At 52.1% G+C, this 23,890-nt stretch overlaps 6 protein-coding genes across 6 annotated transcripts; 1 reads left to right on the top strand and 5 right to left on the bottom strand.

The window, feature by feature from the left end:
• Positions 1–629: 629 nt before the first annotated feature.
• On the bottom strand, positions 630–1,517 carry BDZ99DRAFT_471131 (putative mannosylphosphorylation protein; the record flags this gene model as incomplete). Its single annotated transcript, XM_033721707.1, has 2 exons — positions 630–1,283; positions 1,335–1,517. 2 exons carry the CDS (start codon positions 1,515–1,517, stop codon positions 630–632), a joined length of 837 nt encoding a protein of 278 aa, XP_033582770.1.
• Positions 1,518–3,164: 1,647 nt separating this feature from the next.
• BDZ99DRAFT_122681 (putative pre-mRNA splicing factor) lies at positions 3,165–10,672 on the bottom strand. The gene is made up of 2 exons (XM_033712539.1): positions 5,874–10,672; positions 3,165–5,820 (listed from the first exon to the last, which is right to left on the bottom strand). The coding sequence occupies exons 1-2, from the start codon at positions 10,452–10,454 to the stop codon at positions 3,325–3,327; spliced, it is 7,077 nt and encodes a 2,358-aa protein (XP_033582769.1). The 5' UTR covers positions 10,455–10,672; the 3' UTR covers positions 3,165–3,324.
• Positions 10,673–10,863: 191 nt separating this feature from the next.
• Positions 10,864–11,912, top strand: BDZ99DRAFT_565732 (ribosomal protein L34e). Its single transcript, XM_033727510.1, has 7 exons — positions 10,864–10,939; positions 10,993–11,027; positions 11,088–11,106; positions 11,160–11,204; positions 11,257–11,341; positions 11,393–11,460; positions 11,512–11,912. Exons 1-7 carry the CDS (start codon positions 10,900–10,902, stop codon positions 11,562–11,564), a joined length of 345 nt encoding a protein of 114 aa, XP_033582768.1. The 5' UTR covers positions 10,864–10,899; the 3' UTR covers positions 11,565–11,912.
• Positions 11,913–12,377: 465 nt separating this feature from the next.
• BDZ99DRAFT_505483 (uncharacterized protein) lies at positions 12,378–14,742 on the bottom strand (the record flags this gene model as incomplete). Its single annotated transcript, XM_033724113.1, has 4 exons — positions 12,378–13,237; positions 13,291–13,555; positions 13,649–14,455; positions 14,545–14,742. The coding sequence occupies 4 exons, from the start codon at positions 14,740–14,742 to the stop codon at positions 12,378–12,380; spliced, it is 2,130 nt and encodes a 709-aa protein (XP_033582767.1).
• Positions 14,743–16,383: 1,641 nt separating this feature from the next.
• Positions 16,384–21,933, bottom strand: BDZ99DRAFT_406115 (ras GTPase activating protein-like protein). Its single transcript, XM_033716444.1, has 4 exons — positions 18,994–21,933; positions 17,802–18,944; positions 17,472–17,750; positions 16,384–17,419 (listed from the first exon to the last, which is right to left on the bottom strand). The coding sequence occupies exons 1-4, from the start codon at positions 21,734–21,736 to the stop codon at positions 16,479–16,481; spliced, it is 5,106 nt and encodes a 1,701-aa protein (XP_033582766.1). The 5' UTR covers positions 21,737–21,933; the 3' UTR covers positions 16,384–16,478.
• Positions 21,934–22,359: 426 nt separating this feature from the next.
• Positions 22,360–23,890, bottom strand: BDZ99DRAFT_122555 (RNA-binding domain-containing protein). The gene is made up of 2 exons (XM_033712538.1): positions 23,027–23,890; positions 22,360–22,716 (listed from the first exon to the last, which is right to left on the bottom strand). Exons 1-2 carry the CDS (start codon positions 23,719–23,721, stop codon positions 22,494–22,496), a joined length of 918 nt encoding a protein of 305 aa, XP_033582765.1. The 5' UTR covers positions 23,722–23,890; the 3' UTR covers positions 22,360–22,493.

Below are 23,890 nucleotides of genomic sequence, written 5' to 3'. Positions count from 1 at the left end.
ACACCACTGAAACATGATACAATACACGCCGATCGAATATGAACATGCTCGAACCCCCCTATCCAACATGATTTTAAGACTCCATCAACAGCATCGTCCCAATTCCTGTAAGCATAACGAAGGGGGGAAAGTCTACAAACTCCGGTAAGCGCCTCGCTTTGTCGAAAGTTCACGATTATTTAGGTGTGTAATGTCGTAGGGGTATAAGAATGACGGCGTATTAGATCAATCGGCTGATCTACAAGGAGTAATGAGACGTGCGCCGACGTCAATGCCTTGAGGTAATAGGTACGTAGGAATGAGTAGATTCGGAGATTGAAAGGATAGGACAGGCGAGAATCGAAGTGGCCATGCGAATCCGCTTCGGAAGGGATGGGGCAGCTCCGGTGGTGAGGCACTAGATCCTCAGTACGATGAGCCCGTAGTTCGTAGCAAGGTTATCACGCGCGCTGTTGAGATCTCTGAGACTCTCACAGAGTTCTAGCTGCGTTTCTACTGCCGCTCCCACCACCGGGTCTGGTTCTAAGCCCCGGTTTTAAAGGCCGTGGTCTTTTCTTTGGTTCATCTTTGGCACCTCTGCGTATATACGTTAGTATCTTTCAAGTTCGCAAATTCGTGAAGGGTAGATCTTACTTCAGCGGTATCCACTCCATCTTCTCCTCATCAAAGTGATGTTTTTCAAAGTTGACCCTCGTCAACGCCTTCGTCCCATACTCTTCCTCCAGCAACTCCGCATACGCATACGGAATCTTGACCGGTATGCCTTCGAAAAAGCTATCCCTGAGCGGGAAGATTTGCGCTTCCTCGTACCGGTGCTTGTCCTTGCACATCATGACGCCCTTCATGCCCTTCGCCTCGGCCTCTTTATCGCGTCTTAGCGCGGTGATATCAATGAACAACCCTGTATGCGTATCAATCCACCTGGCGTCAATCACGTTCAGCTTGTCTGCCGTCGAGCCATTGACGTAGTGCGGATTGATCTCGAGCATGTAATCTCTGCCCTTGGCCTCGCCGGGGAGCTGGTAGTGGTGAATGGTCATGTTGTGGTAGGCGGCGAGGAAGTCCATGCCGGCCTCTGAGACCTGCACGTCGACGTCCGAGTCCCACGGCATGATCTTGCGGTTCCACCACCAGCCCAGCAACGAGCCATGCATTATCCACGTTTCGGTGCCGATTTCGTGCATAGCGGAAAGATAGGTCTTCATCATCACGACCAGGTTGGCGCGGCGGTCGTCGTAGGACAGGACCTTGTCGGCGAAGCGGCCATCGTAGTGGGGGTGGAACTGCGGCGGTCAGACGGGCACGGCTTGGTGCGACTGTGAGGAGAAACTCACGGTGGACTCGTGGAAGTATTTCTGCTTGTTGTCGCCACGCTTGCCGCTGTGGTCGCGCCTCAGGGCCGTGATGCCGTAGAGGCTCTCAATATCGGCGTCTCGTCTCCGCAGGGTTGGGATGGCATGCACCAGCGCAGCGAGGGTCACGAGCAGCGACAGCAGCAGCGGAGTCCGAATTACCATGATGATCAGCAGACGTGGCAGCTTGCTAGAAGCATGATCCGAGCAGCAGGAATGTACGGCGACAGAAGGCGGAGACCGTACAAAGCGGGAGTGGGCGGCAAAGTCGAGCAACGGGGTCGGGTGGGCGGCTGGGGCGGGGCGATGTCCTTTTCGTTCACTCGTCGTCGGTGAGGCCAGAGAGCAGCGTGGCAGACATTGGGTCTCGCGTGGAGATATGTAGCAGCCAGGAGATATCTATGGCGCAGGCGGCCGCCGGGGGGGAAGTGCAAGACCGACGGACGACTCCAGCGGGCTAGGATGGGCGAGTGCACTGACCCAATCGCCGACGGAAGCTGGTAGGGCTCGTTACGCGTCCATTCCGTCGAGACTGCCGCCATGTGCCTATTCACGGCAGTGACGCGGTCCAGGGGCAATGATGGAATTGGACTGTTCGAGCTTGCTATATACAGTGCTTGAGGGCCCTCATGGAGCGGAGCCCAAGGCGAGACTCTGCCTCCTCCGCTTATCTGAGCCGACGTGCGACTCGGGACCATGGGGCCGCAGCAAGGCCAGACACCCGCTTCCTAGCGACGACGAAGCCCATCGCGACGATGGCGGATGCGAGTCGCAAAGAGTGTGTTACGGAGTGTGTTACAGAGTCCTGCCAGCGGCTTGCATCTTTATATCTGGCTCGACGCAGCGATCATGCCCAAGCCGGGAGCAAAGCTTGACCCGACACAAGCTTCTCCAAGCTTTGCTAGCGCCGGGATGCCTCCCTGGAATCCGCCGAGCATCAACTTTCTGCGCTTGCCGAATATACATATGAAAAAGGGGCACGCGACACTCCGGATCCACCCCACCCCATAGCAGACTCCTCCATATGACCCGACCCCCCATCAACGAGCTGTGCAAGTCGTGCCATGCCAACGCGGCGTGCATTTCAGCCAGGCAGCTGCGACGTCGCACACTCCTAGCGAAGTGGCTGCAATCCGCATGGGCGCACGCCGCCTCGGAGCGAACTTGTGCCACATTGGACGCTGACCGTGCACCAGCCACTGTTACGACACTACGTACGCCAGGCTGCCCGCAGGCCAGCCCAAAAGAACAGAACGACTGCGCTCTGATTGGAAGCGCAGGCGTGGCCGGAGCCTCGGGCCATGCAGGCCCCGAAGCGCACGTGATCAGGCGTCACCTGATCTATAGCACGTGATTGTGATCGTGCTCGTGCTAGGGGGACGTAACAGCCACACTTCAAAGCCATGACCCCTATAGAGCTACTATGATACACAAAACTTACAGATGATTCGATATACTACTGATATACGTCGTTGCAGGTTTTGGATATTCCCGGAGTCTGGTGTAGACACATGAGACGGTGATAATGACAGTGCTGGGTTGTCATCACGTGTTGTGCAAGCCGAACTAACTCCATCCGTAGCTGCTGAACGAGGGCTGGCCACGTACCATCGTAAGGGGTCAGCAGTTGCGCTGCGTGGATGCAGTCCCATCAATTAAGACGCATCATTGCAAGCAAATTACCGCATTACGAGGAAAGATCCACAGCATCAGCCCCATCTGTGGCATCTCCCGCCGAAGGATAGATCGAAGGCGAAGGGACTCCATGCAATTATACAGCTACTACCTAATTTTGTACAGTCCGATTTCATCCCTCCTTCAACCCTTCATCCCATCGATCCCCGGCAGTAACACAATCTCCAGGGCAGTTGAAGAGAAAGAAGTGCCCGAAACGCCCACGCCCCGCCTTCCCGCCGCGGGCAAATGCAATCCGCAGACACATACCCCTCGTATCCAGTCTCAGTCATCCTCCTCACTCAAACTGATCCTCCCTATCAACCCACACATCTTCCAACTCTGAGAAGTTCTGGAAATGCAGCGGCCGATGAATCGCATCATAGTACCTCGCTGGCGTATCCAGCTTCACCCAAACCGGCTTCTTTTCCACTGTGGTAAAGTTGGCGCCCTGGATTGAATAGTTCCAGATGTTGTTTTCCGGCACAAGGAAGTAACCCCTGATCTTGTCGCTCAACAGTAGCTGGCACTTGTCGCCAAAGGCGGTTGAGAACCCGGCTGGGCTGTCCGACATCATGTCTTTGTTGTCCGCTCCCCATTTGTAGCCTTGTGGCGTCAGAGCCCATGCCGCAAGAGACACGGAGCCTGGCGTGAAAGAAACCGTCATAGAGACCGTCTTCTTGTCCCAGGATGGGTGCGCCGCCATCAACTTCGCGTGTTGAGTGACGTCGCTGGCTTGCATGTACGGCGGCTCGTTACCGCTGACCGTGTGAATGATACCGAGCGGTTCCAGTTTGTCGAGATATTCATGTCGGGGCAGCTCTCGTGGCAGCGCAACATCGCGAGTGCCACCGCTTTGGGGAACCATGACGATAGTGCGTATCTCCTTCACTTGGTCGTTGTCGGGAGGAGAAGAACCGTACAAGTAACCTGCGACTTGGGTTCGCAAATCTGCGATGGTAATGAAACGCTTGAGAATATTCTTCGGCATGACATAAGTAAAGTGGCTCTCTTCCTTCACATCTTCAGAGTTGATGTAGATGTTATTCGCACGGGTTCGCAGGTTGGACGTTGCAATCGCACGGGTTCGCCACTCTGTCTTTGAGGCGAAGTTGGCTGTTTCGTAGGCCGAAGTTGTCGTGACAATAATATCTTCGCCGAGCACGTTCTGTGTCTTCGTGGTCACAGCTGTGAGCTGCGCTTGCTCTTCCTGCTGCTTCTCGATTTCCGCAGCCTGTTGGCGCTGCATGGAAGGAGCAGAAATTTCCATTCCGAGGATGATGTCTCGGACTTCGCTGCTCGTGAGCGACGAGACATTGACGTTGTTCTTTTTGCCATAGTCGTTCAGGATCAAATCACGAAGCTGCACTTCGACCTTGATCCAGTCCTCGTCCGACAGAGTTGGCCAAATGTGATGCTCCTGTGTGATAACAGTCTTGTCCGGACGGAGGAGTAGCTTCGTCTTGTCTTGGTTTACGTGCAGGGCGCGCAAAATCAAGATTAGACGTGAGAAAGCGGTGTACGACGAGATCGTCTTCAGCCACTCGTCGTAGAGATTGAACAGCACCATCTGAGGCTCAGTTGCTCGGAGGATCATATCACCCAACTTTTCAACCTTCATTGCAGCCTGGAATGGAAGCTGCAATTCGGAGGCGCGAATGGAAATGTTCGGGAAGTCGAGCAAATGGACCTCTAGAGGATCTAACAGACCCTTACGCGTAACGATGAGCTGCTTAGGCTGTTCTTCAACGGGGAGGGATCGAATAAGAGCTGCTACTTCTTCGGCAGTCTTCCATTTGGCCAATTGCCCAAGACGCTTTTGACCAGCCCAAACGCTCGTGTGGATAATCTTGAGGAAGAGCTGTCCAGTTCTAGGGTTGAAGATGAAGATTGCGCCGTTGATTGGTTTGGTGGTCAAGTTGCCTTCGAACGTCTTGTGGATAGTGACACGATAAACGTTGGTATCGTCGATGAAAAGCTGCACCTGGTTGCTGAAGAGCTCCGAGTAGTTTTGCGAGTTTAGGAACTCCTGGTTGCTCTCTGAAGCATAAAGCTGCAGACCTTTCCGGATACGTTCCCTCAGCACATAAAGAGCTGGGTTGGCCTTCATGATCTTGGCCATGGCTTGCTGAACGAGCTGCTTAAGACCGGGGAAGTACTGCCCATATGCAGAGTAGAGGTTGTAGGCGAGATCGATGCCGATCATCAGACCCGTTGCAGAAGGATAGATACTCATGCTGTCAGTGGTGTAGTCGAGGTACTTGGCACGCACATATCGCTCGATGTCGTGAGAATCGTAGTCACCATATCGAAGCTGAATATCGACCCAGAACTTGTTGGTCGTGGTGGAGCTCATCTGATCCTTGGTGTCGTATAGCAACGACGGGTTGGTAACACTCCATTTGTGGCTGGCAAAGAGCAGGATATCGGCGCAAGAGCTGTTCATCTTGTAAGACTTTCTCGGATGAATAGTTTCCTTCTGGACAGTTTCGATGCCCAGTGCATCCAACTCTTGATCAAAGACTTGACACAAGTCCATGACGACAGACTCGTGGATCTTCTGCCATAAATGGGCACGGAAAATCTGGATTAAGGAGATCTTGAGAGTCGGAATCTTTCCATGGAGGAAGATGCCCGTCAAATCAAGCTGCACCTGGAAACCAACGTACACATTAGCACGATTGATTGTGGGTGACCACCAAAGAGTGAAGCGACGATTGGGAATCTGGTTTAGACCAGAGCGCTGAGCGTTGGTGAGTTTCTTGAACTTCATCGATTCTTCAAAACCGGAGGCCTGTGAACAGTTAGTACATTGCCATATCAGATAGCAAGAGAAATGAGACCTGCCTTCTCCCAGAAGAGACCTTCCCATGACGGGAACGCGGTAGCCTTGAAAAGGGTATGCTCAAGAATGGTCTCTACACCTCCAAGCGCTTGGATAACATCGGTTCGGTAGGCATTCAGATTCCATAATTTGCCGTCATGTCGCTGACTCGTCCACCAAAAGGGATTACTCTTCATGTGCTGATACGTCTTGAACTCTGTTCGAGCTCTGAAGCCCTTGTCAAAGCTCAATGTACTTCGATCCTTCTGGAAAAGGGTGTTGATACGAGGAAGACCTCGGTCCCAGCTGTCCTCAAGATCTTCCAAGGTCAAACGGCGGTTCTGTTGGTTAGCTTCTTGACGCTTTTGGGAGTACTCCATCCAGACACGCTGCGAATCAATGAACTCCGACTCCCAGGGAATGATGTATCGGAAAATGTTGGGAATGAGTGTTTCTTCGTCATGGCTCATACCAGCACGGTAATGCGTGACGCCAGTGTCGGTTTGCTTGGACCAGCGCTTATCGCTCGTGGGAATGAGGATATGTGACCCGGAGATCATGCCAAGACCACCAAGCTCCTTCGGCGTATAGAACACAGCAGGAGGGAAACGAGACGGCATCTTGGAGTTCAACCCAATCTTCACCCTAGTCTGGATCTTAGTTTCGCACTTGACAATGGTATCAAGCAAGTTGATCGTTGACACAGCTGCTTCACGGTAATAAGTGAAGAGCGCGATCAGACTGGTGTTCCACTTGTTGGCGATCTTTGTAAATGTCGTCGAGCCAGAGGACATCAAAATTTGACGAATTCGGTTGTTGAACTTTTGAATGTCCTCTTCAGTGACTTGCAAGAAGGCATGTGCGGTTCGTTCCTTGGAGGTGTTGTCCACGAGCGACCACACGCTGTCTTTGACCGGGAACTCCTCTGTGAGGTTGCGAATCTTAGGAAGAATGCGGACTTCAAATCCACACATCGAGAATAGAAGATTTGGGTTGTCGCGGCTGTATACGCTCGCAAATGTATCATCCCAGTCGATCGTGGTGACCGATCGAGGAAGGCGGTTCTTCATGTCCCAGAAAACGGCACGACCAAGGTTGACGTCGTGACGCATCAGACGCATTCTTGAGTCTCGAGGCCAGCATTTCTTGTTACGATATCCAATGACGTTCTCAAAGTTGGGATCGGGCTGCTCGGTAAGGAAACGTTGAATGAGATCCCGAGACTCGTCCGCCGAAAACCTGAAGAAGACCCAGATGCGGTCGATATACCTAGTATAGAGACGGATAGGGTGCCTAGTTTCAGTAGGGCGATCGCGGAACTGAAGGAAGTCATTGGGACTCTGTGGTGGACCGGCAATTTCACTTGCACGCTGAAGACCAAGCAGAAGTAGATCAATGACGAGGCCATAGTACTGGAACACAAAAGCCGAGAACTGCAGACCTCGAATCATACCATAGCTGTTGGTATGGTTCATGTCCTTGTAGTTGAGCTGCACGTTGTTCTTCGAGGTGATGTAATCCGCCAGATTGTGATCCATGATCAATCGTAGAAGTCGATTCAGTAGTGTTAGATCGATCTTCTCGTAGACTTTCGAAAGTTGTGTCTCGATCATGACGTTGCATTCGCCATCCTGATATTCCCAGACTTTATCGAGATTGTTGATGCCTTGCGCCCATTTGTAGGTCAGTAGAGGTGGTACTTCAGAGTCCGAAGGTTTGATCCAGGCAGGGAAGAGATGTCGCTGATCAGCCTGGTACCAGAGATACTGATCGAGGTAGGCATCGGTAATCTTCTCGATCGGCTCGATGTCATACACAGGGTTGATAGTGCTGTAATTGTCGTTCATATCAATGCCGACCTCCTTGAATGCACGCTGAGTAAGTAAGAATCGCTTGATTCGGGCCAGGGTAGTTCCAGGAGAGTCATAAGCCTGTTCAATCAAGGCCAACTCTTCTCGCTGACTCTGATTAAGACGTCCCTTGACGGAATAGGCTTCGCGGAGACGCTCCAAGGCCAGGATCAGGATTTTGGTGTCGTGTTTGTAGGAAACGCTTGGGAAAGGAATAGGTTGGAACTTCCTAGACTCAAGCCAATGAACAGTAGTTGTGTAGATGGCAACAGCCTCCTCCGAGGACACGTAGGGACCATCCTTCATGTAATTGTGCTGCCTCTCTTGTTCAGCCTTCAACCACAAACGAGTCAACCGTCCCAAGTTCTTCTTGGCGACAGTCTTATCGACAGTGGCGCCTCGTCGAATTCTCTCGCGATTGTAATGGGCGACGGATATCCACCAATCAGCTTTACTCTTGACGTAACGCAGAATAATGTTCTCAATCGGAGCAGGAAGTCCGGGAACCTTCCACGGGATGTTACTCTTCCAGCATCTCCATGCTTCGGACAAATGCTGAAGGACCGTATTGACCTTGTTCTGCTTGATACCCTCTGGCATCATGTCCATGAGATCAGTCATGACTGCTGCACGGAGCTCAAGATCGAAATGTGACTCCACACGTTGCTTCGTCACGGTCTTTGCTACACCCTTGCTGTGTCGTCCTTCGAATTGACGGGACAGAAGGTTACCGAGCCAGCGCTCCAGCAGAGGAATAATTCCCCTCATGAAGAACAGCCAGACACGCCAAGCCGGTGCCCAGAAACCGCATCCGGGTCCTTTTCCGACGGTGCCAGAGTTGAAGCGATAATATATCAGATGCTTCAAGTCTTTGCAGGATCGAATCTGATGCATAAGTTTGTACTTGTAACGGTACATACCAGTCAGCTGCCCAACATGGTTGAAGGCGTAGAGGATACCGTCCGCAAGCTGGAAAGCGTCGATGTTGCCAAGCCGATATTGGACTTGTGCATCCACGATAAGCTTCGTCAAACGCAAGATTTCTCGCATTAGATGAAACGCGTTTCCAAAGCGAGACTTCTTGCGTTCCTTTGTCGTCAAAGTTTTAATGGGCTTCAGGTTGAAGTTGTAGTCGAGATGAAGATAGGTAAGATTCTTGCGATGAATCAACAAGTTGAGCATGTTGAAGCCCTGCCTACAGACTTGGAGACCGGCTTCGACCCAATCAATGGTAGTCTGCTGGAAAAACTTCGTCGACTTAAGCGAACGCATCAAGTTCTGCTTGTTTTGAGCCTTGGGCTGCTTTTTGTGAAGCTCGTTGAGCACATATGTCTTCAACAGCTTCTGATAAGACACCCGTACCTTGACGGGCTGATCTTTTGGAACGTGCTCGAGATACCACTGTTTCACCAATGGTACGTCTTGCGCTCTAACCATCTTTCCAGATCGCTTGTTGAATGGGAACGGGGCCCACCATAGAGCAATAGCAGACGAGGTCTCGTCTGTGTAAAGCTCCTCATCGTCAAAGAAAGGATCGACCTCCTCGGGAAACTCAAATTCGTCATCCTCATTGTTATCAGCGCCAAAGATGTCGTCCTCGTGGCTGATCGTAAGATTTTTTGGAGCAACCGATCGTGAGGATATTGGGTTGATGACGGGGTCGAAGTAGAACGCTGGCAGGCTCGGGTCTTTCGTATTGACGTAGACAGTTTGTGGATGCGAATACCATGATAGCTTCACACTTCGAGGGAGAGAGTTGTAGAGAAACGGGAATGCAACTCGGTACTCGATGCGGATTGGAGAGCGGAAAATGATACGATCAATGGCATTGAACTCTCCAAAGTCTTCGTCGTTCGGGTCGATGTCTTTGTAGAGCGGCTCGAATCGTGGACCACCGGGGATGGGAACATTCAGCGCCTTGGCGGTGAAGAAGCTCTCCAGCTCAAACATGTGGAAGTAGTTCTTGTCGACTATGTCACTCAGTAGCTGACTGCTAAGACGGTGTAAAGTGGCCATCTGCGGAAGCGTGAGGTTCCATTCCTTATAGCTTGGTCCGTTGACATGGGAGGAGTCCCCGAGAGGTTTGTGCTCGTAGAACCAGTCAAACACAGGCGCGTCTTCCATTTCGTCCAGTTCCATCTGAATTGGCTCCAGCGGGTCGACATCTTCGATGTTCTCCGACCAGGAAAGTGGTGGCTCCTCATCGTCGAAGGGCGGGAATCGCATTCTCTTGAAATGTCTCCTGTCACTCTTTTCTCGCCTCATAACAACCCACATAGTCGCCCACTGCGCATGGAAGACCGGTTCGATGACTCGAGGAATCTCGTTGACTAGTGTCAAGCAGCCATTCACATGGTACAACACCTTCACATCCCTAGCGCTCTCCCACGGCATCGGCATATTCTCCAGCAACTTGAGGACAGCATGTGGCATGAACTTCAACGCCCCAAGGTAGCTGCGCTTGTCGCTGCTGAACTTCTTCTGCGACACGTCTCCGATATCCTTGACGATCTTGCGGAGATGCTCCGGGGGCATATCCGCCTTTTGTGTTTCAATGAACCCGCCCTTGCGCTTCTCGCCGTACCGCTGGCGTTGCATGCGCAGCCATTCCTTCTTCTTCTGCGCAAACTTCGCGACTTGGGGGTCGACGGGAGGCCGGTATCCCGGGGGGGGAGGCGCGAGAGACATTCCTGGAGGTGCGCCAGGCGGTGGAGGAGGAGCCCATCCCGGCGGCGGGGGAGGAAGAGACGACATGATGTCGAGATGGAGGACAGTCGTCACCCTCGAAGTAGGACGGCAATCGAGGTAGAGTTGAGAGCGCAAAGTCGAAGGAAGCTCTCCGGCTCAGGAGCGCGCTCAGAGCACGCGTTCGAATAGGAGTCAGCCCTCAGACCGCAGCAGAGATGCGAGAAAGAGAAGCAAATCACTTTCCACAACCCTCGCGATGAGGTGAGGTTGGAGGGAAATGCGGTTGCAGTGGCAAGGCAGCGAGGGCGCGGCAATGAATCTTTGCGTTCGCGACGTGCATTCAGCGCCAAGACGCTAAACACCGAAAAGGCATCGCGTCACCCACCAACTTCCCGAATTTTGGAACCTCGATCCACACGCGAGACGACGACCGACGACAACTCTCTCCCATCACTACTACGCCCGAGGATTCTTGCTGTCGAAGTGCTGATTGCAAGGCAATACCGTAACAATGCCTTCCACCCGATTGACCTTCCGTCGCCGGAAGACGTGTAAGCATTTGGACGAGCCCGCATTGCGACAGCACAGGCACTAATTTCGACAGACAACACGGCGAGCAACAAAGTCCGCATCATCAAGGTGAGAATCTGCATTCTGGCGCTAGCCCTGCTCTTCCTGAACCATTCTAATGCGAAGTAGACTCCCGGTGGCAAGCTACGTACGATTTTCCCCCAGACCACGAACCAAGCGCACAACTGATCAGTCCCAAAGGATACCTGCACATCAAGAAGGCCGGCTCGTCGCCCAAGTGCGGTGGTACGTTTCTCAAAACGAGGGTTTGAAGGGAGCATTTGATAACAGAGGATAGACTGTGGCACCAAGCTCCCCGGCATCAAGGCTCTCCGTCCCCGCGAATACGCAACCATCAGCCGACCGAAGAAGAGCGTCTCGAGGTCAGTGCGGATAAACTGAGTTGGGGTGGATGGAATGCTGAGAAATCACAGGGCATACGGTGGCAGCCGCTGCGCCAACTGCGTCAAGGACCGAATCACCAGGGCTTTCTTGATCGAGGGTAAGTGGGACTATACTCGCTTGCTTATAGCAGTCTCTAACGTCCTTATAGAGCAGAAGATCGTCAAGAAGGTGCTCAAGGAGTCGCAACAGAAGAAGCGCTAGAGGCTAGATGTTGGGGCGTAGGAGCGGAATGTGGCCAAAACGAAGGGATATCGGTGTTCACTTGCATTGGGGGCCCACAATGCTTCTTTGGGGCCGGCACGAGCACAAATTTGATCGCTCGGTCATTGTCCGTAGGGGGAGACCTGGGCTGAGGACGACAGAGTGATACAGCTCGACAATGAACACATGATCAGAATTCATCTCCAATATGATTCACACGAGCGTCGTGATTGTCATGTTCCCATCAGAGGAATCTATATTCGCATTCCGCTCAGAACTACGCAAGTCAGTGTCTACTAATTTGCTCAGATTACTACCACGATTATCAATATGGAGACACTAGGAATTATCTACAATTTCAGGACCCGTAGTACTAACGCCGTGAGAGTGTTATGCCAGACATACGAACGCCACAGAACAGACACACGAACCGAACCGAAATCAAGGGTATGCCCACTCCAACGCCACCATAATGCAGAATGCCAGTCCGTTGCCCGCCTTTAACCCAGCCCAAACCATGAATGCAGTCATCAATTCGTGTTGTCCGCAGCGCCTGTCTCGTGGGGAAACAGGCCACGACAGTCTTCCATGGGATCAGAGCCATGATGGGAGTCCGGAGCAGACTCATCGTGGTTGCCTAGAAGAAATCCGAACTCTATAGCAATAGTTCATCAATGAAGGATGTCTTCAAAAAAGGAGCTCCAGTCCTGGTCCAGTGTAGAACTTGCATTGTAACCCATACTGGAGCCTTGATACCCTGGATTGCCTCATTAGCACAATTGTCACATTTCGCTCTTTCGCAATCCATTTTTTTCAAGCACCAAAATCAGCTCCATAACTTCCACCATAGACATTCCAGTCAGGCTGCACGTCTAGCATCCAGCTAACCGGATCGAAAAACTCATAGCTGTTCGCACTGGCTAGGCCATTGGGCATGGCCAGAGGCATGCTCAGGGCCGAGAGATTTTGATTTAGCTGGTTTGTCATGAGATTACCTTCCATGGGCATGCCTGCGGGAGGCGTTGAGTTGGTCGAGCTGTCAGGGTTCGTTGGATTGTTGACAACGGTCGTATCGAGGTTCTCCCCCGCGCCATTGACTTGTGTCTCGCGCCAACGCCAGACTGAGTCGAATACGACGCTCATGCTCATGCGGCTACGGACTCGAAGTCGGAGAGGGTCATCCATACCCGGACTTCCACGGCGAGGAGGGGGTTGATGGGCGAAGATGTTCGGGAGAGGGGCGTTAGCGATTCCAGGAGACTGAGATGTGCTCGAGAATTTGAGGCTCCCGCCACCACTCGCTTTCCACAGCTGGGCGAGGACCTCGGCTAGGCGGAGAGGGAGATCATTTTTGGAGACGCTTATTGCGCGGATTGAAGTGATCGTGCGCGTGAGGTAATGGCGTCCATCCTCAGCAGGCAGCTTAGCCGCGAAGTCCGAATTAAGTAGTTTGAGCAGCGCAAAACCTGCGGCAAGGATCATCTGCATGATGTAGTTGGGGGCGTATCTGAGGACGCCCGCTTCTACCATCGGAAATGCACGATTGAGAAAGCTAGTTGCAGCGAAATACAAGTCCAGTAGATCGTCACGACCACCTGTTGGTGATATCGTGTCGAAAAACGCGTACAAGCGAAGATGGAGAAGAACAGCTTGGTAATTCAATGCTTCCATATCTATCACAGATTAGATTGGGAAAAGTAAAGCATCCTTTTTGGAGGTAACTTACCTGTGACTAGGCCAGCTGCTTCAAACCGGCTCTGCTCCTCATTGAGCCTGTCCGCTTCTAAATTGGCATAGAATACTGCCTTTCCGTTGCTGTCATGAGCTTTGTCGGGTTGGTTGCTGCCACTGGAGAGATACAACAGTTTCGTAATCCTATCAGCCGCCATTTCTTGGCGTAGACGAGTGTATAGTTCCGGGGGAACGACTCTCATATGCTGCTCATTTTCGGGGCTGAAATCAAGGGTGGAGTCGTAGAGAGTTACTGAAGGCTGCCCAAACCCAGTAGAAACACCATTAGAAGTTAGCGGAAGCGTGTTGAGGAATTAGTCTCCGACCTACGTTTGTGCAACGATATTGCATACAGCCCATGTCCTGAGCCTATCGTCAATGTCTTCGCGCTTCAAGCGAAGTTTCATTCTTGAGAAGTCCTGAGGATGAGTAGGCTGGTGCAGCCCGATTTGCGTAGCAATCTGCATCATTAGCCCGCAGAGCATGAAAGTCGGATCTGTGGAAGTGCGGCTGGTTGGGAGCGGCCAGGTGCAGAGCAGACAGAGAGCTTTGACAACGAAATGGTTCTGAGGAATTTTTGCAACAGTTTGCCATATCAATTTGATCAATGGTTCCTTGAGAGCGTCAAGCAGAGTTGGGTCCTGGGCGAAGTGTCGAGCAGCAACGCTGATGATGGTCCAGAACAGCAATCGAGAATCGTTACAATACTCCTCTGGCGACTGAATCGGATCGAGAAATGGCAGTATCGGGTGGTAATTAGTGAAGAACTCGTTGAACAGCTCCTCAATGCGGTCGGGCGCAAGAACCACCTTCTCCAGAGCCTGAAACTTCATTGTATTCGGAGAGCCGCTGCGCAGGTCGAGTAGGGAGGCAATTGCCTGGTGATGTGGCCCAGCGTACGTCTCCTCCTCGTTGTAGTTGCCAGAGTACATGGTCGTCTCGGAGCTCTGGACTGGAGTATTGATTATGGGCTGCGATGGCCTGCCTTGTCCCTCATAGTGCGCCAGCCTCGCCCTCAACTCTGCCATCTCTTTCTCCATCTCGGCGTTCCGGCTGCGCTTGCCAATGCGCTTGAAATTGGGTTCGATTACACAGGTAAGTTTGTGCTTGGAGCAGCGCGAGCATTCTTGGAAGGGATCCTGTTGGACATTGCAGCGGAGCTAGAAGAAGCGCGTCAGTGGTGAGCTGGTGAAAAGACTGCGCTCTTCTCTCTGGCGGGTCGCAATTGAGCGGAGGGGCCGTCACATACCTTCTGCTGCCTGCACTCGTTGCACGCACGCTTAACCGCAGCTTGCCGTGCTGCCTTCGCCATGCGCCCTTCCGGGCCATTGTCCTGCTCATCGTCGCTGTCGTTTGGGCGCTTGAAGCCGTGCGAGCGGGCGCTCGATGGGCTGTTGCCGTAGGAAAGGACGGGATGGGCTCCGTTCCCAGGAGTCGTCGGAGACATGGACATGCCCGAAATCATCTGGACCGTCGTGGAGAGGCACCGATATCGCTACAGCTATGAGGTGGGGGTCTGGGAGGTGAGTTTGAAAAGAGCGGCGGCAAACCTCCTCCCGCACCTCGTTCGACAGCCCTCATGTGATGGCTCCGGCTAGCAATGATGGTGAATAAGAGGGGCACAATGTGTGTGGGTGTTGTGCTGCCTTTAACGAATTGTTTCGCACGCCGCGTACGGTGCCGATCGAAAATGTCCAGGCTGTGCGAAGAGAGGCACAGATAGCGATGCCAATCTGCGCATTAACGAAGGAAGCTCCATCCCATGAGTCACCTGCCCACTTCTCCTCAAGCAGCGGTGTAAAAAGCTCGCCGTGAAGCAAGTCCGCAAGCTCGCCGATGAGATTCTTCAATATCTTCATATCGAAATAGCTTTGTCGTTCCGCAAAAGCTCTGTCTCCTCTATCACAGTCTCCGTCTCAATACCTCCCCTACCCTACGCCAAATCAGAAAGGCCCTCTCTGTCTTTACGCATTCCTTCAAGTATCATTTAACGCATAAAACTGAGTACGTGTGCCACAATGCCCTTCATGGAAGTCATTGGGCACAGTATGCTGTCTCCCCCACTCTTGTCGAGCCCCAAAGAGTCGATATGCCCAAGCATGGCCAGTTGTTGCACTCCACAGGTGACCAAATCACAGAAACTGAGAGCAGTGGCCCGACTATGCTGCGTGGTCAAGTATTGGCCACAAGCCAGTCCCGGGGGAGATGCTATCAGCTTCCCGATTCCAAAACGATGACGCTGGGAAGAGAGATATCATCTTGAGACCCAAGCCGACCTCAAATCGGAGCCTAAACTTCCAAGGGAGTTTTTCTATCAGCACAAAGGAGCTCCTTACAGTGCTAGGTCATAAGTTTAGGCACGCGGATATCTCGCTGGTCGGGCTTCACTTTTACTCACTCCTTACCGCTGTAAGGAGTTCCCCAGCTTGCATGTCTTCAGTCGGTCAAACAGTAGCCCTATTCCCATTGCATTGACTTTCATGTTGTATGTAGAACATTAAAAGGATAACGGGATATCTGATCTGAAGTCTTAAACTTATGACTTAGCACTGTACATTATTTCCTAGTCTAAGGCCTGCTATTCTATAGACTCCGGTTAAGTATTTCCATTGAGTTCGTTATACATCACATTTCCTACTTTCGTTATTTAGGGAAACAAAATATGAAGTAATAAGCCCTAGTCACAGGTTTGAAGATCGCTCAGGAACGTGAGAACGTCCCTGCCATTTCAATTATTTAGGGCTACTCTCAATTAGATAGACTCTTCAGTTTTCAAGGAGCGTGTTTCTGATGGAGGCAGGGCGGAGAATAGCTCATTACAGGATGTAATTTTCTCGACCGGTTCAAGAATCCCTATCCTCATCATCATAGCCCATCTCTCATCGAAAAATTGTATGAGTTAGAAGAAGTAGGTAGGGTACCGTAAGTAAAGCCATGAATCCGTTATACAGTCGCGCACTGGTGCCCCCAGCGCCAAACGCAGACTCAGCCATGCTACCCCAAAACGACAAGCTGCGCCAATTACTACAGCGCTCCTTCCAGTATGCCGTGCACACCAACCCTGTGCACACCTATCCAGCCAGCCTCAAATGCCCATTTCCAAAGCCAGCGAAACCAAACACCGCTCATCCAATGCCCATACAGCGCTCCGCGCAAACCTTTTTCCTCGTCTACACTTCCCGCTCACTCATCCCGATAAAACTTCTTGAAAACGAGATGCAACAGCAGATTAACGTTCAACCGGAGCGTACCAGCACCCTTCTCGCCCTCCCCAAACAGGTTCATGAACTGATGATTATCAAACTGCGCCTGCAGCAAATCGTCTAGCTTCACCTCAACACTCGCGCCAGGAATCATCATGCTGCCTTGGCTGCCCTCAAGCCTAAAGACACCAATCGAGTCGCTAGAGATAGTGAGGTCCAGCTTATCCCACATACGCTCGGTGTAGCCGTTCCACGCGATCAACACGCCTTTCTCAGCGAGCGTGCGGGCGCTGTACTTGAAACTGCCGAACTTGGAGACGCGGCCGGAGCGCTGAAGCTCGCGCTCGTGGTTGTACTGTTTAGTGAAGGGGAGCAGGAAGCGCTTCTTTCCTTTCTTGTTTTGGAGAGTGACCATGGCTTGCTCGATGTAGTTGTTGTAGCTCTTCAGCTGTTGGTCAAGGAACTCGGCTTTCTCGTCGAGCGCGCTGAGCGTGGCGCGCACGCCTTCGAGTTCCTTGGTTCTTTGTATGCGGCGCTTGTGCTTCGTGCGGATGTCGACGGCGATGGCGTTGAGGATGCCTTGGTAGTGATTGTGCCGTGAGATGCGGCCTGCGCGTTCTAGGTGCAAGATGTTTTCTAAGGCTTGGCGTTTGAGGGAGGGGTAGTCCATGTCGAGGAGAGTGGTGGATTGCATGTCGGTTGTGTAGGTAGAGGCGGCGGAGGATTGAATCTTGCTGGCGCGGCGGTGTGTGTTGTGGACAGCAAGCTCCTCGCGGACTAGAGCGTCCCAGCGGTCTTCATCTTCGGGGGTGATAGGCCGTACCATAATCTCCATCAGGTTTGTGCCAGATTGAATGCGGATAATGTAGAGAACGTAGCGTTTTGTTTCCATGAAGAGTGCTTTGACCGCAGAGTCGGGATCTAGTAAGTTCCGTTAGTGTAATGTCTGACGTGTGATCTAAGGAGTACATACCTTCGATCTCATGCAGCTTGGGGTTGAGGGTCAGCGTAATCTCGGCAGAGCTAACGTGCAACATCTCGTTCTCGTTGTTTTTTGCGCTGCCAAGTTCGCGAATGACGTCTCGAAGCAAATCATCCTGAGCAGGACAGAGGGCGTTGAGGTCGTTTACTACGAGATTATGAATGGCGAATATGTCTGCGAGTTTGATATAGAGAGTCGGTTTCGTGCGAGCGTAAAGGTCATTGAAGGCATCAATGTCGAATTGCTCTTCGGCATTGCGAATAGTGATCACTGTCAAATATGTTAGTATATGTAGATTCATAAGACCGAAGTCAAACCTACTGCTACTCCAGAGCTCCTGCAAACGGTCGATGGCTTCTGTGATGTAGTTGTTGAGCGGTTGGAGATATACATTCTCTCCCCCAAAGAGCTTTCCGGCTGCAATCTGACCCATGACCTTGGCAACTTCTCCAAGATTCCGGTTGCAAAGCGGAGTCAATCCACGATCTAAAACCCCCCAGTGCTGAGGTTGCAACAAGATAGGCTGAAGGTAGGACTTCCAGACCCAGTGACCGACTATCTGAAGTAGTTGCTCTTGAGACTCATATGGGAATTTGAGACGGAGGAAGTCGAATGTTTGCTGTGCAATATAACGAACTCCGTACGGCATCTTGTGCATGACCTCTTCAAAAGCCGCGAAAAATTGATCGGCAATATCCCGAAGATCCTGCAGGTGATGAATGAAGGTTTCTCGTGTTTCTGGGTCTCTGATCGCTTCTTCACGGGGAATGTCCAGTACTCTTCTACTTCTCTGGCCTGTCCGCAGCTCTTCGTTGTTGATCAGAGATTTGTAGATCTGTAGAGGGTCGCTCTCCAGGTCTAGCTCTTCGTTCTCCATGACGTGGTTCTTGATCAAGGGACCGAAGAGATCACGGAAAAACTTGCGGTCCCGAGGAGATCGGATATAGCCATTAAAGATCCTTGCCCAGAAAAAATTTCCACGGAGATATTCCTGAAGACTGGAGCATCCATCTATTTCTTCGTTGAGAGACCTTGTCATGACCTTGAGCAGATAATATTCCTCTCGTCTTTTCTGGGCTAGACCAAAGAGTCCCATCATCAATTGCTCAATGCGCTTGCATTCTTTCTCGGGCAGCCCCTGCTCCCTAATCCGCTTGAAGAGTCGCGCCAGGTACTGAGGCTGCGTTTGGAGAAAAAAGAAGAGTTCCTGGTAGTGCTCGAGCTTCTTTCGGGAGTTCTTGTTCAAGGCTTTAAGATCAAAAGGATCCTTCGACGAGATGTCCTTGCTGCTGAGGAGGGTTCCAACATGGCCACCGAAGTGCTTCTGGTGCTTCACGACTTCATCTAAGGTGATTTTATTCTTGACAAGTAAAGCAATCTTGATATCGAGTTGATCGATGTATTGCTCGGCCATCTCGTTCTGCCGCACATGCTGAACTACGGTCTTGCGGAGACGCTCGAATTCTATCAAGTGTTAGCTGAAGTAACAAGAACGCTTCATGAATCCACATACCAATTTCCTCATCGAAGTCAAAATCGCTGTCGTTTAGAAGATGAACGAAATTCTTGATGGTCCCGACCGGAGGATTCTTCCCACTTGTCAAGCTCTTGTAAGCTTCACCTTGTTGTCGTCCTCGAATAAAGCTCTGAAGCTTGATGACCTTTTCCATATTCTGCTTGTAGAAGTTCTTTTTCTCCACAAAGCCTCGTCGGATGACCATTCCTCGAGCCAAAGCTTGCAGCTCAACAATGGCATCTTCGTGGGAGTCTAGGTGACCAAGCGCACTTCCAACGTCAGCTCGGAGAAGCATCCCACGAGCCAGTGCTTGTAGCGAGACAATCTCTAGCTCGTGCTGATTGAGGTCGCAAAGCAGCTCATACGTCCGCTGGCGCTCGACGAATCCTCTGGACGCTGATTGAAGATCAATGATGGTGGGAGTGTGTGCCTGTAGGGATTTGAGGTCAGAAAAGTGCCTCTGGCGGTTCATGAAACCTCGAGCAAAAGCCTGTAACTGAGTGGTAAATGCCTCCTGAGCTGCTAACGCGTCAAGAGCTTGCGCAACCTTTTGTCGAAGCTGAGAGCCTCTCGCTGCGGCTTGGAGCTCGATGATACGCGGGGATTCAGGCTCAAGCTCCTCCCGCAATTGCTTGACCGAGTCTCTCAAAGCGTTCCCTCGAACCTGAGCTTGGAAATCAGACCAATCGACATTACTGCTTACCAGTTTGTCTTGGACTTCTGCATGTTGCCGTCTAGTAACGAGACCCCTGGCAGCGGCCTGCAATGAAGTGATCATCGATTCTTCTCGACGAAGGCTCTCTCGGTCGGTACGCATTGATTGTCGAAGGAGCATTCCACGGGCGGCGGCTTGTAGGATAACTACACTCGGCTCAGACTCTTTTGTATCGGTACGATTCTGATTCATCTTGCGTCGTACTAAAGCACCTCGGATCATTGCTTGTAGATCATGCATGACGGCCTCGCCCTCACTAATGCGCTCATATTGGTCTCCGACTTTCATTCTCGTCAAAGCTCCTCGGATTGCTGCTTGGAAGTTTCGAATGCCACTCTCATGCCGCTGGACCTTAGATTTCACATACTGGACTTCTGCTCGAGCTTGGCGCGCTCTGAATAAACTCTGAATTGTAACCACCTCTTTCTGCTTATCCCTCCAGTATTCTTCTTCACCTTGTAATCTTGACCGGACGAGGAATCCTCTCGCCGCACTTTGTAGATTGACTGCAAACTTCCACATGTCCATCCGGTACTGGGCAATTTGTCTCGTGAAGTCGCCTCGTATCCTTGATTGGAGATCAATTATAGTGTCCTCCGCGTCCCAAAGCTCTTGCATCAAGTTCCCGAGCCGTACCCTTACAAGTGCTCCTCGAATCTGAGCCTGCAGATCCAAAATCGTAGGTTCGTTTTCTGCCAACTCCCGGTCGATCCGATCCTCTTCCGACTCTTCGGGTTCTGGTTCAGGTTCCGCACCGAAATTTGCTGACATGCCCGTGAAGTTGGGCATGTTGATGCCAGATTTGTCGAGACCCTTTTGCATCGCTTCCAATTCGTGGTCTTCGAATTGCAGCTTGCCGACAAGATTTCCGATCCGGAAGCCGACGATCCCTTTTGCTAGTAACATCCAGGATAGAGCATGAATGCAATAAATAACCTTGGGGATGTTCTTCTTCTCGTAGAGGTCTACGAGTTCAAAACGGAATATGTCGGGAAGTTCCACCTCAGCTAAGAAGTTGAAGAAGATGGCTATGTTGTCAGAATGCCTAAATTGGAGTCTCGGATTTCGGAATATTCGCATTGGTCGTTCAGGGAAAATGGCTTGAACAACTTCCGCAAGAGTCACGCCATCTCTGAGCGCTTCCTCCAGTTCGACGACTGAAGGCAGCTCGTTGTCGATGATGTTTTCTATCCATTCTTTGGCTTCTCCGATGTGGCAAAGGTATTCATAAGCTTGCAGGAATTGTCGCTGGGTGTCCATCCAGTTTCTGCTTGCCCAGCCTATAGATGATTTTTTGGTTCCACTTGAGACTTTTCGCTGTAGTCGCCGACGTGTATGCGAGCCGACCACCATGGAGCCGGAGGAGAGGGGTGAGAAGTCACCGTCCGAAGCGCTGTCAGCAAACTTTGAGAGAACGCGAAGGTGACCGGTGCTCGACTTCCCAAAGCTTTGCAGCTCTGGCCGTTCTATGTGGGGGCTCAATTGTTGGTGGCCCCTATGTTTGCCAGATTTGTCGTGTGTAGGGGCTCGTATGGAATCTGATCGGGAGATGGCCATGGAAAGCGGTCTTGGTTTCGCCGGAGGCGATACTGTACCATCATTTTGATCCATATATCGGACAGGATCCACGCTCTGTGATCTACTGTGCTTCGGGCTTGGTGGTGTATAGGCAGGTTTCTCCTGGACTGGCGAGCTCGCAGGTGCCTGGGCGAGGGGCCGTAGCGACTGTCGCATGTTCTTGTATGTATTGGACTGAGTAGAGTCCTCTGAGCCATAGTAGCTCTCGGTCCGCGGCGGATTTGACAGAGCGGATGCTTCGCTCATGCCGCGCCTGTGTCCCAGGGCCGAATGACCATACGTGCCGGACCCATTGGAGGAGAGGGTGCTTGTGCGACTGGGAGGGTATTGGTTCGACGAATTCGAGTATGCGGAGGAGTTCGTAGATGCATTGGAGGCGTGGCGGAGAGGGGAAGGCGATGTTGCTGGGTGGCCCAGCTTGCTGCGGGGAGAGTACTGGTAGGTCATGACCAGCGCGAAGCGAAGGGACAGTCCTCAGATGGCAGACGTCGTGACATGCGTCGCACAGCCGGCGGGGACCAGAGTGAAAGGCGCAGTGAGGCTCAAGAGGCCGTAATCGAGGCCGTGATGGGGGTTGCAAAGCTCTGGTCTAAGCGGTAAACATGGAGTAGAGCTGGGTAATGCGCAGAATTCGGGAATCGTCAGGCGAGAATCGAGAGAAGCTGGCGTCTGCTGCGATGGCGAATGCGAATCGTAAAGTGTAGAGGGCACGGTGGTGGAGATGGGGTGGGTATCTAGGTCTGAAGAGGCCGTGGGTGCAAAAGTGTGTTGTTTACTCACACTCGCCCAGCCCGGAGGCAGTTGCGCTAGTAACCGATCGAGCAGCCCCACCCCTGCGCCACATCGCGCCTTGACACTGCACTCTGCCAACTCTATCGCCACGCGCCGTCACTCAGCATGAGGTGCTCGCCGTGTTATTCTACTACTATTTCGTAAACATTGACCGGATGCAACGCCTTTTGACCAACTTCTTCACGTTCAAGGCTTCCCTCTTTCCATCAACAACACCGCAAGCCGCTCTCGTCGGACAGCCCTCCGTCTGAACGCGTCAAAGTCTAGTTACCAGGATCATCGTGCACAAATTCTCCGCCATGTGGCACGGAACAGAATTGCCGAGACAGCACCTCTCCTATTGCAGTATTGTGTTCCTTCTTCAAGACATCCGGTCCAAGTTCTGGTCTGCTGTGTAGAATCATTCCCACCATCAAGGCAGCTTTACTCCTTCGCGCGATCGATCAAACGATTCCCGCTCGTGGACCTTCCATGCGTGATCCTGTCTGGCTTTGTTGACTTTGATGGTTCCCCAGGATGTAGTAGTACCATCCACTGCGCGCGCCGCCGTTTCGGCCTCTTCTTTCGTGGCAAGGTCCACGAAGGCGTAATACGTATCCCCTGAAGAACCCGATATGACTTTGCTAATGGCTTCGCTATAAATCAGACGCGATCAGCACCATTCAGGCTTACTATAATCGAGTACGAAATGGGAAGCTACACGCCATATTTCTAGGCGCATAGATATGTCTCTGGTCGAGTACTGCTTTTGGATGCTAGACACCACTGTCAGGGGCAGCCCCGTTGCCGGACGCCCGCTGGACAAGAGGCAGCTCAGAGGAAGATACTTGAGATCCCGCCGAACCCTTTCCCATTCGGGACTCCCCCAAACAGTGGAAAGTGAATGTACACAGGCTCTAGCCTGTCACTGTATCAACGCAGACGCTGTAAACAGAAGCAACTCACACTGCAAATCCAGCGAACAGCTGTGCGATCTCCGCGTTCGAATCGGCCTGGCTGCGTGGCTTTCGAAGATTTCCAACAAACAGCCGACGTCCTGGCATCCCAGCGCCTACCCAATGACTCTGGGCGTCGTCTCGCTCCCACCGGTCTGGAAGTGTGTTACGAGTGCTCGGTGGTCCAGAAGGTGGTTGTCGATCAGCTCTGCGTGGAATACATGGTTTAATCTTGACCGGCCGCCCCAGGAGCTTCCTTCCATTCAGCCTTTCCATCGCCCAGTCGGCTTGCTCTTTGTTCGCCAGCTCAACGAAGCAGTATGAGGGATTTCGACCCGTGAAAGGATCCAAGGACATGACTATACGATCGATGGTGTAGTCGCCGTCGCCAAAGAGAGCTTCCACGTCCTCTGTCTTCGCATGATAGAGGAGGTTCCCTACGTAGATTCGACGGCCATCCGCAATGGCTTGGGCGGTTCGATCATCAGTTGGTGATTGAGATTGGGACGGAGATGCGGATGGCCTCCCCAAATCTCTAAAGCCTTGTCTCAGTGGTTCAGTCGCTTGAGCGCTGCCTGGATCAGCCCCTTCATGGTTATTCTGAGCGTTTCTTGGCTGGAAAGCGGAAGGCGTCCCGCCTGCGTCTCTGCGCCGCCAGTTGGTAGAAGCGCGGGCCCGGGTGTTTTCTTGATTCTGGAAGTTCATTGCAACGCTCAGCACAACCTCCTGGTGAATGAGATGGGTTATGCTGAATGTGAGAGAACTACAGCGATGTTCCCGTCTCAGGTCTCTTTGTTACAATCATGTAACTCATCCGCTGAAATTCCACCGGCAAACGTGTTAGTGCCTTGGCACTCCTGATCTCGCGTGTCAA

Source organism: Mytilinidion resinicola, assembly GCF_010093595.1.
Source record: "Mytilinidion resinicola strain CBS 304.34 unplaced genomic scaffold BDZ99scaffold_2, whole genome shotgun sequence".
In the NCBI taxonomy this organism is placed as follows: domain Eukaryota; kingdom Fungi; phylum Ascomycota; class Dothideomycetes; order Mytilinidiales; family Mytilinidiaceae; genus Mytilinidion; species Mytilinidion resinicola.
This window is presented reverse-complemented; position numbering and strand designations above follow the sequence as displayed.